The following is a 14,629-nucleotide window of genomic DNA, read 5'->3' on the forward strand; positions in this document are numbered from 1 at the left end:
TTAAATAACAGCACTGAAAACCTCCAATCCAACCAGAAGTTTTCTGCTCACTGGACAGAATGATAAATTGTCCGGGTCATTCTGGGACCCAAAGTCTTTTAACGATAAGATAACTTTTAGGTTCCTCTCCTTTCCATTTATCAAAACTATATGACGAGGACGGCGAGCAAACACTAGTATTCGTTCCTTTCCGACGTTGATGGATTCAGATGGCCAGCATAGTGACGGGTCGTCATATGTGCTCAGCAAACTTCCGTTGAAATCAAGTTGATAGATTCGTTTAACAGCAGAATCAGACAAGTAAGTTGAAGAAGAGCTAATGGTTAGATAATGTGGAGATGAAGCATTTGTTGTCATCGATTGCAACACTTCTCCAGTCATCGATAGTCTTTCTACATACGAGCGTGCTGGTGCATTTTTCTTTTGTCTGTAGGTTACAAAAAGGCTTTTATCAGTGTAAGCTAGTCCATAGCATGAACCGGATATGTCAAAATGTATACCAGCAACTACTGAATCGTTTTTAACGCTCACAATTTGTACTTTGCATTTATCTGGAAGAGCAACAGCTGCGTGGCCGCTAGGGAGGGCACACACCTGCCAAGGGCCTCCAAGCAATTTAATTCGTGACAAGACCTTGTTGTCGTTGATATCTACCAGTTTAAGACATTTATTAAAATCGTCGACCAGAAGACATTTTCCTGGTTCCACAAGAGCGGAACTTGTTATCCCATGTCTAAGTATGTCTTCTGTGCATAAAATGTCCAGCTCGGCATCTTTTATCCATTCCACAGTAGATAGATCGATGTCTGTCTCTGATGTTATTCCTGTAATTTAAAAGCGTAGACAATTCAATTAAAAGTAAGAAAAATTCACGAGTGAATGAAATTGAAAGGTCGTTATATATTTAGAGGCTTTCTTGCAGAAATTCAGTCAGCATTCGCCGAACGACCCCATTTGACGGAGATCGACTGGTGCGTATTGAAACAATATTATAGTCCGAGTTCTCCGCTTTATAAGAATTGTTTCGTACTAGATATACATGTATTTAAAATGCAGATGTCCAATGATGCTTTTCAGATACGTGATATCGACCGCTCAAATGAGTCCTGCAGCAGCAGCATGTTCACTTTTGCAAACTATTGTGTCTCATAAGCAGACAATCAGTACAGTCAAACCCCGTTGGGAATTTCGAGCCAACCCGGAATGCTTACATTCGGTTTAAAGAAATCGGTCCTTTTTGAGCCAAAGAGGAATTCAAGCCAACGGTGTTCGACGGTACTATTTGGATTATAAGTATTTGGGAGTTATCTCTTATTCGAATGTAATTCATTGTTTCATGTTATAATCCAGTCGCTTGTTAAAATCTAGTTTTTGATAATTATATGACTGCCACTTCATGACTCATTTTGGAAGACGACGCCACAATTATTAATTTTAAATGCAGATTTCTATTGATACTTCTAAGTTCTAAACCTTCATTGGAGAAGTCGACACGTCCGAAGAAGTCTGAAGAGTTGATCAGAGCTTCAGTGTGTTTGTCTGTCCAAAATGTGCAACGAACAGACGTGTCCAAAATTATATCTGCGTTGATCTTATTGATTTCTCCTTGCAGCTTCACAAGTTGCTTCTTGGCCATTTTCGCATGAATGAAGTGCTGGTGTGACTGTTTTTCTGTCGTTTGCATGTCTGTTGTCGTTTCTGCTAGAGTCTGTTTTAAGCCTTTTATTTCATCTCTCAATTTTGAAAGTATTTCTTTTTGTTTGATCTCATTTTCTTTCATACTTTTCAGCAACATATTTTCTCTTGTATCCAGAACAAGATTTATGTGTGCCCTAAATGTCCTCAGTTTCTGTATTTCTTCTTTTGTGTTTTCTGATATGAACGCTTCGGAATCGTTTACTTCGTTGTTCAAAGCGAAAAGCACAGTTTCCATGTGTGAAATGTTTTCGTTTAGTGTTTTATACTCCTCGGAGTCTTTGTATTGCTTTGCTGTCTCTGACAAATACTCAACCTTACAAGTTATGTGGTGTAACACAACGCAGTCTGAGCATCCAAGGTCATCATGGGTTGGACAATAAAACTTTATCATTTCACTAGTGTGTTCGGTGGGCAAAAAATCAGCCTTGTCTTTGTTCGTATAAAAAGAAGGCATTTTATCTTTCGTTAGGATTACATGGTTTCTTGACATAGCGAACCTCTTGTGGGCAGATATACAAGGATCACACATAAACTCCTTGCAAATTTTGCAGAAACCATTGGCGCTGATCTCTCGTCCGTCCTCCAGGCACGGCTGACAATGTAAAACAAAGTCTGTTGAGGCATCGTCTGATTTTCGTCCACCAACCTCCATGATTCAACTGTAAAAACCGTTTCCATTGATTATAGGGGACTGTAGGAACAGGTCAAACAGTCATACATTTAACAATGAGCATGGGGATCCCAGCCAAAATATTCTGAATGATATTATTAGTGCCACAATAAAGACAACAGACACATATTTAATATATAAATATATCGTCATAAGGAGATGTTTGGGCTACCATTTATGACATTATCCATAAAGGAAAAACGGAACATTAAAGCGACACTATTATTTAAATTCAATACATACACATGTATAACAAAAATAAATTTTGACTGATATACCTCTAACTATTTAATAATAGAGCACTTATGGAAAGTATTAATTACTGATAACAAGATAATTACCGTGTATTTGATAGCAGAAAGTGCAAAAATATTAAATGATAGGTGAATGCTAACAGATTCACTGCGGTCTACTATAGTCTCATAAGGTAGAAATACCGTGTTTTATAATCATTTCTTTCAAATTAAACTCGGTATACTTCATAAGAACCATTGTTTTCGACAAATATTCATCCTTTTTGGTAGATTAAAACATTTGTTTAAATTGTGGTAAATATTATTTGAGAGAAAGAGTGCACCTTAAATAATATCATATTACACTACAGGGTGCATTCCAATCATGCACACAGAACGTGTCAGGGAAAGTAAGGGAATTAAATGATCCTTCTCCAAAAACGAATCAATACCAGTGTTTATGCGTGAGGTATTTCAAAATAGATATTAAGTAAAATGGTGTAGTCAAATAAAATGAATAAGTTGTCTTTTGTGTTTTATTGTGTTTAATAAACTAGAACTCCATGAATCGGAAATCTTTGCTTCGTAGGTACTCGGTATTTTCCGGAGTGTGCAGCTCAATCGTAACAAATCGGTCATCTCCGGCAAGCTTCCAGATATACCTCGTAAATAGAAGAGAGGTTATACGAAAATATGATGAGGCCACCGGCGATTAAACGGCGGATTTTTAATCCGCGTAAAGAATGCCCATTGTACTGTCATAAGCAACAAGGAAATGGATTGTGTCAATACATTATATGAGCTTGTTTCAGAGAAGATATTACTTGTAACATGAATGTATGTTCAATTTTAAATTTTAGATGTTTTTCTTATACCTAAAGGACACTGTTTTTACAAGTTAAATCGTGAGCACTCACAAAATGTTCATGACAGTAGTTAAAATCAACAGTCCATGGCATGCATAGAACTAATCCATAGTCCCCATATTTACTTGTATTATGCATAAAATAAAACATCGGATTAAAATTAGGTCAGCATTTTCCCAGTCCGAGTAGGAATACCCAACGAAATGTAGGTTTTAAGTCCTAGTTTGCTTATTTTTCAGCTTTCCTTGCCATGAAAACAACATTATTGTTCGATCTGTAAAAAGCATTGCTTGCATTGTGCAGGATTTTGTGGTGGTGGTGAACTAGCTGCCCAGTTAGCTTTATCAATTGATTGCCATGCATGTGTTTGATTCAGTATTATAGAGTTCGGGCTGCACACTGAACATTTTTGGTATACCGAGTCCGGTTGGGCGTGGGGTGGAGGCTTGGCCTGGACAAGCCACCCAGTTAGTCTAATCGGAAGCGTACCAAACAAAGTGTGTGGGATTTAAGGCCGAGTTAGCTTAGTTCAATGAACTTGACTGTCAATTTTGTTGGATAATGGCCGAGGTGTTCCGAATGTGGGCAACTCCGACTCCGTATGTGCCCTCTAAGGGAGATAAATTTACCTTGAAAGCAACAATGACTGTTTTAAGTTCTAATTATAACCATCAGCTCAGTTGTTGTTGTTTTTCTTATGTCTGAAGATGGTGCTAGTACACTATTGTACAGGTTTGAGACAAACAACGTTCACTAAGGCTACACGGGTAACAGATCTTTGATCTAGTGCAATATAACTTTATACTGCCTATTGTGTGCATACGCTGGTGGTGTTCATGACCCTCTGGCCCCAATTTCTCGAAACTTCTTTAGTCCATAATAACAGGATTGCGATAAACTCACTATTTTTGATTTTCTATAATATGCGTTATATTTAGTTCTTTTAGGTGTTTTATGCGTTTTTTGACAATAAACCATTTTTCATTTATCAAAATCGATTTTAAGTATGTATTTTGAATAACTGATACACGCTACTTAAGCCTTTTTATCATAAGAGGTTTCGAGAATTCGAGGCCTGCTGCTAAAACAAGGCTTTTATAAGATTGTACAGGTTTTGGACAAGCCACCTTTCACCGAGGCTACGCAATTATAGTACGATATACAAGCAGCTACATGCATCAATGTTGATAGCACCTCTATGCTGTATCACGAACCTATAAACCATATCTCCGTGGCTGTATAATATATTCAATTTTCATTATATGCACATAAATCTAGTTATATTCAGGTATTACTTCTGAATCGGTATTTTCAAATATTACTCAAGATTTTTATTTTTAATTCAACTCACCATTTTTTGGCAACATTGGCTATACAAAAGCTATAAACTCACTCAACTGTGACAATCGGGTCAGTTGTACACGTGGTGTAGGTACGATTTCCCAATTTTGACCGAGGAAAATTAGGTGATCAAACATATCGAATTGTGTTCTCCTTTTATTATTCATTAGTAAAAACAGAATCATTTATGTGTTCGAATCAAGAGCGAGAAAAGTGTGGTGGCGTGATGGTGAGGTCTGGAGTGTTGTTACGCACCTTGCCAGACTTGGGACTTGTTCAAGAGAACCTTAACGCCGCTATATATCAGCATGATATTTTGATACTAGTTGTTTTTCCGCACCTACGAGGCGGTGGATGTGGCATGGTATTGCTGCGGGAGGGCACCCGCCCGAGCAGCGCGTGCGACACAGGCGTTACTAGAGCAGCAGATCGTCCGGCGACTGCCTTTCCTTTCCAAGACGCCAGATCTCAACGTTATTGAGCATGTGTGGGACGAGCCAGACATGCGAGTACGGAGGTCGCTCTCTGAGTTTTGCTCATAGGTATTATGTTAAATTTTCGTCTTTTTGACGTCGCCGTTTAAAGACGTTTGCATGACGTCCACATATTTTCATTTTTTTGCAAACTTATTAAGATTTAAACATAATTATTTGAACATTCAGTGTAGCAGTTATGGATTCACTAAAGCAGTAATGATTACCTGACAGGTTCAAAAGGATACATTAGTATGGTTAGTTCATATCCAGTTTATTGATAGAAAACGTAACATGTGATATGTGGTCGGCGGGTTGTAGTGGTCACGAGGACAGGCTGCACCAGACGGTGATGAACTCGCCCCCCGATATCTTCTTGTCCTCTGTGTGTAAAGAAGGCACATGGATAATGCATTATGCAAACTTGGCACCGGCTTTGTTAGCGTCTAAGGTCACAGTGCTTTCGATAATAACACCATTTTGGGCCTGGATTGTATTTCGGTCAGTTTAGAACGACAGCTATATATAAAACTACCTGGCATCTCTCTTGATTCATGGTTAACTGCATAGAAGCAAGAACTGGTGACATTTTTTTCGGAAGTAAAGATAAATTTTCACTGAAGGGGCTCGAAGACGTACATTGTAAGCTCTTGACTGAGAGGCGTGCACCTACACCACTTGGCCACTCATCACACACCTGTGTGTGTATACTTCCCAAAGTTTATTTTGAATGAAGAAAAACCCTTATCTGAACATACCAATTTTTGTCATACAATAATATGTACAAATATTAACGTTTTTCAGGTTTTAGTAAACAAAGGCAAGTAATATTTTGATATTACTATATATGACTCTTGATCTCTAATATTGGCATTGGCTTCTTTCAATTCTTTAAATGATTGAGAATTCATGAAGCGGCCACAAAGTAGTCCACCCTTTGATACGAATGTATGGCCTAGAACTTATGTTTCTTTGAGTTTATCTGCCCGCGCCAATTGGCTGCATTATGGCTTGACCCCGCCGTGACGCCATCACGGCGTAAATTGTGTTTAAATGCCATAAGTGACATGAGATAGAAGTGACAGCAATTCGCAGTCAAATCCAGACATTGGAAGATTCGAAGAAACAGTGTGAGATACAAGAGATCCGGGTGCGATACCCTAGCTCTTTGCGAAGAGACCTCTTGGTTCTTTAACGTGCTCGGTGTAAAGCACCGATACACGGGATACAACTTTCCTTGGTTGAACCAGTACTGAGTACACCAATTCCAAGCACTAGCCTTTAAATGCCAAGCGCCATGCAAGGAAGCTACTTGTACCAGCTTTTAACGTCTTTCGGTATCACGCGGCCCGGGATCGAACCCACGACCTCCCGCTCTGCAGGCGGACGCCTTAACCACAAAGCCACGGAGACGGATTAGAACTTGAAGTGTCCACTCGACATGTTAGACCGTTTTACCAAGTTATTTTGATTTCTTCAATCGGTTGAGGAGCTATAGAGCGGACATCAAAAGGATGGCGGATGGACGGGCATTTGGACAAAGAAGTCCATTTTGAGAGAATAAAAATGTTGCTTTATAAAGCAGCCATAAAAGGGGACATGAAATGGTACCGCGCGGACGGGGACATTGACAAAGCGGTGCTTTATGAAGTATACTTGATATCACACATTACATTCCATTATACATATATATAACGTATTTTATCATAGCATATTGCGTGCCTGTCAGGTTTTAAAATTTACAAGCAAAAATGTTCCATTGAATTATTTACCGTTCTTACGCTTGTAACAAAAACTATTACCTGAAAGATATGATCGTGCACATAGTAATTAACCCCAATCCATCTTTAATTACTTCCACAGATTATCAACTCCGTGGCTCATTGTAATTCAAGGGCGGGGCAGTCAATTGCCTGAGATCTCTAATTCTCAAATTATTCATTTGACAAATAACGGACAAATTGAGGGTTAAAGGGCTATTTTAGTCACTGTGATAATGTATCACTTGGTTACAGGTCAAGTTACTGTCAATCGCAAACAAGAGACGGAACTGACTCATGGATTTAGCATGACCTTAATATCTTAAATCTGCTTAAAGGGACTAGACACCAGATAGTCCCTGAATCGAAAAATAAAAAAAATAAAAACGAAAATTTCTTCAAAATGTTCTATAATTGTCAATACGGGCTGGTATAAGGCCGATAATACATCACTTAACATGATAAAAAGAACACAGTGTCGCTGTCTCAGCTGAGTTTACCCGTTTAAAGAAAATAAGAGTTTCCCTGTTAAAATTGTGTAAATTTAGCATGTGAAAGTCACGTGATTAGTACAGATACATATATCTATGCTATTTTTAAATTTACTGGTATCTACGTGACACAAACAGAGTTAATTTCGAATTGGAAGAATACGCAAAAAACTGCGAAAGATACATATGGCGTTAAGGATGTGAAACACCAGTAAATAAGATTCAATGAGTTGTGCACAATGCTATCAATTTCATGTAAGTTGTTGACAATTTTCTTTTTTTCTTGTAATTGGATCATCTGGTGTCTAGTCCCTTTAAAGATCACGAATTAAAATCATACCAAATGTCAAGTATTTGGGTAATAAGAATAAAAAAGCGATCACTCCAGTGTCCATTCCTGTATTTTCGTGAGTATAAACAATTGAACTGATCGGAACAATGACTTCTGATAGTTTTTGGTCGGTATCGTTTCTTGGAACATAGAATACTCTTAATTAACCCAACGGAGATCTGTACTGTTATACTAATTGTTTTGAGCACTCTTTCCGATTCATCAACATTTGCAAAACAATATTGCAATGCATTTCTAACATTTTCTAATAATTATTTAATACATATTTAATGTGTAAAATACTGATTATTAAAAGTGATCATATTATATCGGTCGTGTCTCACATTCAAACTTATTGTGTTATCATTGTATTCATGTATACATGTAATAAAATTATATTTTGATCGTGTTCAAATTACTTACTAAATGTGTTGAATATTGAAAAAATATACCATAAATATCATATGTTAAGTCCGATATATAGGAAAATGCTCGAACATATGTATAAATTCACAATTGGCGCCTCTATTGAATGATACATCTATCTGCTCATACATAGAAGGGGACGGTTGTTTTGAAACGGCTATTAAATATATGATTTGTGGTTGTTTTTTTCAGAAAACAGTACGTGTTGTTTATTTTTTATTTAATTTTTTTGGAAAGAGAAGAATAAATGTTTCAACCACTTATACCTTAATGATTTGTTTTTGATACCATAGTAAATGAAAGCACTGATACTGCTAAACGGCTTGAGCGACGATTCCTTGTATTGGATACTCGCTCGCCCTCGCTCCCGCAATACTCACTCACTCACTCACTCACTCACTCACTCACTCACTCACTCACTCACTCACTCACTCACTCACTCACTCACTCACTCACTCACTCACTCACTCACTCACACACCCACCCACCCACCCACCCACTCACTCACTCACTCACTCACTCACTCACTCACTCACTCACTCACTCACTCACTCACTCACTCACTCACTCACTCACTCACTCACTCACTCACTCACTCACTCACTCACTCACTCACTCACCATTTAGCTTATTACACTGCTAGAGCAGAACAAAAGGGAGAAAATTTATTATGTACTGTATATCTAAGTTACCTCCCCTGTAGTACCTTATTTTTAGAATTATTATGTAATCTTATTCCAACAAGCTCAAACCCAGAACTGCCAGGAGTTTTCCCTTTCATATCCGTGTTTTATAAATGTGTTTTCTGTAAATATAACCACAATATTACACACTCTTACTTTTAACTAAACATGCACTTATTTTGTAAATAAAGGATTTTTCCAGGTATGTTTCATGAATTGATTTTCATTGAAACCTGGTTCATTCAAGTATGATTTTCAACTCCACATGTACTCAGTAGAATTTTTGTGTTCGAATACAAAAGTCCTGAGCTAGCGCTCAAGCCTAATAACTAATGGGGAAAATCTGGAGCCAGTCGATTCTGTGTTTAATTTTAGAACATGTCATCGACGCGATATCGCTTACATTGATTGGTCGAAATAAGTAACATTTCTATGTGAGCTGTTCAAATTTATTCGAAAATAAGATCTGATAAACATCGAATAGATGGTGCTTTTGTGGCATTCTGATTTTGAAGTTCGAATAGAAAAGTTTACATGTGTTATCTTACATGGTGACAACAGAAGCACTTATTTAAAATACAAGTATTGACATGAAAAAAAAGAAGAATTATTTGTATGAACGAAGTCATGTTTTCATTTATTGTAGAGTATAAAAAAGAAATTACATGTAACATCAAACAAATAATAAGTACAAACTTTAACCTTTTAAAACATCAGGAAGTTAGGAATTAAAGGGACTCACTCATGTTGTTTTTTTGTAAAATGCACTCTTTGTATGACGAAATAAAGTGTGGCAAAACATTAGGAGTTCTGGTGTCAGAACTAAACTGGAACCCTTCAGCATATGTGGGTATTTGCTCAAATATCATCTTTGCAGACCACAATTTTCGTTAGCCTTTAAGATGCACTCTCACAGTTTTATCGTTTTCACATTTTTTTTTTATTTTTTATTTCTGTATTGGAATGAGCAAATTTGTGCGTAAATATCTGCAATCCAGTGATTAAAAGACTGCTGATAAAAGATAAGAACGCAGATTTTCATATTTCCGTTCAAATACTAATGTTTAATGGCTAAATCCGTTACAAACGGTTTAAGAAAAATGCATAAAACATCAATTTTTTTAACATAAATATAAATATAACTATAAAAATCTGCGATCTTATTTTTTGTCAGCAGTCTTATATGACTGGTTTACATCAATTTTCGCATAAATTGGCTCGTTTCAAGAAAAGAAATAAAAAATTGTCAAAACGTTCAATCTGTGAGAATGCAGCTTTAATAACGGCGTTGAGCACTTCGTTGTTGCGTGTTGCATGATTAATTGATTAACATTATCACGTGATGTTATCAATGTATTGAAAATGCCAACTAGCTCTAAAACTTAAACTGGACACGGACGCTGTCACTGACACCAGGTCGAGTAATATAACCCCCATTATTCTTCGAATAGTCGAGGTAAAAATATGTTCGAGCACTTGTTTATGTTTGTAATGATTGTGTACTAGAACAGGTGTTCCGGACCATTTAGCTTCAAGAAAACGTTTGGAAAATGGATAGCCAAAACGTAACAAATGGTAAGTAATGCTCATTTTATTATGTAGTTATATTTTGTACAATATTTTCCGTGTAAAAATGGGGTATTCAATTGATTAAAGGGAAGTAATAGCAATTGTTTTAAAAAGTAGTGTTCGAAGTTGTTATTTTCGCTTCTAAGCTTGCACTGAAACTTCCACTTTCGCTGATAAAACTCCTTATTTCACAGAAAAACATAAACGAAAGAATAATCTACGAAGAGTCTAGATAGTATACAGTGCGCTAAATTATATAGTTTCCTTTAGTATATATGACCACACTCAATAAGACGTTTCTTTCCATCTTAACGTGATTTAACGATGATGCGTAACATGTCCTTTTCCTGGTGATCGGTGTTTTGGTATTCACTATTTATGATACTCCCATCTCTAGAGTTTAATTATACTGTAATACTGGTAGACATACAGTTGACTTGGCGCTTTCTTGTTGCACATAGGTAGATGAAAAAATGGAATACAAAATTTCGTTGTATTGTTTCTTACATACACACCAACCATGAAAACAATCGGTAACGTACCAACCATCATACAGTAATACGGAGTAGGTTTTAATAAACGTTATACAACAGCACTGAAGACCTCCAATCCAACCAGAAGTTTTCTGCTCATTGGACAGAATGATAAATTAAACGGAGCATTCTGGGACCCAAAATCTTTAAACCATAAGATAACTTTCAGGTTCCTCTCCTTTCCGTTTATCAAAACTATATGACGAGGACTGCGAGCAAACACTAGTATTCGTTCCTTCCCGACCTTGATGGATTCAGATGACAAGTTTAGCAACGGGTCATCATATGTGTTCAGTAAACTTCCGTTGAAATCAACTTGAAAGACACGACTACTGCCAGACTCAATAACGTAAATTGAGGAAGAGCTAACGGTTATATATCGTGCAGCTCTAGTCTGCATTGAAAATGATTGCAACACATCTCCGGCCATCGATAATCTTTCTACATACGAGTATCCTGGTGCCTTTTCGTGGTGTTCGTATAATACAAAAAGACTTTTATCAGTGTAGGCAAGTCCATAGCTTGAACCGGATACGTCGAAATTTATCCCAGCAATTACTGATTCATTTTTAACTCTTACCAACTGTTCTTTGCATGCATTTGGAAGAGCAACAGCTGCGTGGCCGCTAGGGAGGGCCAAGGGCGTCCAAGCAGTTCATTGATTTATCTGAGCCCTAAATGCCCTCAGTTTCTGTATTTCTTCTTTTGTGTTTTCTGATATAAACGCCTCGGAATCGTTTACTTCATTGTTCAAAGCGGAAAGTACAGTTTCCATGTGTACAATGTTTTTGTTTAGTGTTTTATACTCCTCGGACTCTTTGTATTGTTTTGCTGTCTCTGACAAATACTCAACCTTACAATTTCGGTGATGTAACACAACGCAGTCTGGGCATCCAAGGTCATCATGGGTTGGACAATAAAATTTTATCATTTCACTACTGTGTTCATGACACGGTTCGGTAGGCAGAAAATCAGCTTTGTCTTTGTTCATATAAAAAGAAGGCATTTTCTCTTTCGTTAGGAATACATGATTTCTTGAAATGGCGAACCTCTTGTGGGCAGATATACAAGGATCACACATAAACTCCTTGCAAATTTTGCAGTAACCATTGGCGCTGATCTCCCTCCCGTCTTTCAGGCACGGCTGACAATGTAAAACAAACTCCGTTGAGGCATTGTCTAATTTTCGTCCAGCAACCTCCATTATTTACCTGTAAAATTTGTTTACGTTGATAATATGCACAGGCACGCAAATCAGTCATACAGTTTAACAACAGGTGTTCGACACATAGCCTGGACACTAAAATAAGGCCTTTCAATCCTTTGATACTGTTTAGATAGTATTATTATTTCTATTTAAACAGTAGACTAGCACTGAAAAGGAATATTTTAGTGTCAGATCTATTTGACGTACACCGTCCGGTCGTGAGTTTATCTTTGAGAAATTAACTGGGTTACTTGCTATCTTGTCTGTAGTTTAGGTTTTAGAAATATTAAGTGATTCAGCAGGAAGTAAAATTGATTACCCTTTTTTAATCTGCAAATATACCAATTCTTTCAGATAACTCACTAGTACATTTCCACGTATACAAACGATTCATATCATAAACATTTCCAATTATATAGTGTTGTACTTAAGGCTATAACACTTGGAGACTACAAAACAAGGAGACGCCGAAACATACAAACGCCACATGTTCGTACTATGAACGATTTTATTGGTCGATAGTATGACATTCATACATCGTTTATTTTGTAGGTACTCGGCAATTTCCGGTCTCTGATTAGATAAAGGGAAATATTACATTAAGGGAGGTTATACTTTATATTGCAATGAATGTGTTCAAGTCTAATGAAATGTTTTAATTGTAAACTGCAGCCGCTGGCTCACTCTTGTACTTCACACGATGTTTTGTATTTGGCAGACTCGAGCGTACAAAGGAGATACAGGAATACAATAACAAATGTCAAAAAGATAAAAAAAAAAAAAGTATACATGAGCGCTCATTATTTTTACTAGAACATAAATCAGCTCATCTGTCCAAGTCCATCGTATGTTTAAAGATGGTGCTAGTTCATTATTGTAGTTTGAGACATTGGAATTTTGACCGAGGCTTTCGATGTACCGGGTCTGTGATCGAATTCAATTTATGCAACTGACTATTGTCTGGATACGATGGTGCTGTTTATGATCATCTGATGCTAGTAGTAGGCGCTTCTACAACATTGTACAGGTTTGAGACAAGACACTTTTCTCCAAGGCTATGCATGTACCAGGTTATCATTGTAGTACAATATTCAAGGAACTGCCTAGTGATCACTGCTCTTCCGAAGTTCTTTCATTAACATTAGGAAAGGCAATGATAAATTCATTAAAGTTGCACGTTTTATTTTGTGACCCGGGATCCACCGCAAGGAATAGATTCAGCCATTTCAACTTTGAATATCCCTTACAAAGACTGGCCACAGGAGTGAGATATTCACAACCTTTCATAATCTGCCGGGGCAATTCATAAACATATAAACGCATTCCATTTACCAAATAAGTATATGCTACAAAAACCGTGCATTATTCTTCTATGTTAATCGGGAACCAGTCCATGAACATGCTATCGATAATCGCACACATTGATTGGTTATAGCTAGTAGCGTTTCTATGAGATTTGTTTAAATTCATTAGAAAAAAAAATCTTATAAATATGAAATGGATGTTGCATTTGTTGCATTCTGATTTTGAAGTCTGCAAAACTTGAATAGTTTAGTATACATGTGTTAACTTACATTGCGACAAAAGAAGCACTGATTTGAAATACAGTGATTTACATTACGAAAAGGGCTTACTTGTATAAAAACATATAGTATTTATTATAGATACATATAGTATTTATTATATAAATATATATTTATTGATTTTAGTATAGATACATAAAGTATTTATTATATAAATATATATTTATTGATTTTAGATCTCTACAATGATAATTTTGGTTTAAACCGTATTTAATGTATATAAGTACATTAGGCAAAGACAAAAAGTACATACATAATAAGTACGGGTTGAGCAGATACCTAGAGCTAATATTGATACCTCTCTTATCTGTCATTTTATATAGTCAGCACCCAGCAGTGCATGATCATTTTGTGTATCTTATTACAATGTGCATATTTTTGCAATAAGTTACAATGCACACATGTTTTTTAGAAAATACTGCAAGATACTTAAATGCTCCGAAATGCTAGTCTTTGTTTAAGTAGTTGCGCCACTAGGAGTAAAAACATGTGCTTTTAAGCATTACATGGTACGCATTGAATATAAACAGTATAGCATACTGTTTGTTTGCTTACACAATTGTAATAACTATTACCCCTGCCATTCCCTATCTCAAGTAAATTCCTGAATTACTCAATAGATGAACCATCCACGAAGTCGTTTTTCATTAATTTATGAGTATGAAAAATAAAATAACATCAAAATATGTTTAGTACAAAGTAGTATCTTTAAAAACACAAGGAAGTCAGAGATTAAAGTGACACTGTTATTTAAAATCAATATAT

General features: G+C 36.5%; 1 protein-coding gene across 1 annotated transcript; it reads right to left on the minus strand.

Annotated features, from left to right (window-relative positions):
* Positions 1-2,350, minus strand: LOC128223427 (uncharacterized). Its single transcript, XM_052932708.1, has 2 exons — positions 1,474-2,350; positions 1-824 (listed from the first exon to the last, which is right to left on the minus strand). Exons 1-2 carry the CDS (start codon positions 2,348-2,350, stop codon positions 1-3), a joined length of 1,701 nt encoding a protein of 566 aa, XP_052788668.1.
* Between the last annotated feature and the right edge of the window lie 12,279 nt (positions 2,351-14,629).

Source organism: Mya arenaria, chromosome 17 (assembly GCF_026914265.1).
Source record: "Mya arenaria isolate MELC-2E11 chromosome 17, ASM2691426v1".
Classification (NCBI taxonomy): domain Eukaryota; kingdom Metazoa; phylum Mollusca; class Bivalvia; order Myida; family Myidae; genus Mya; species Mya arenaria.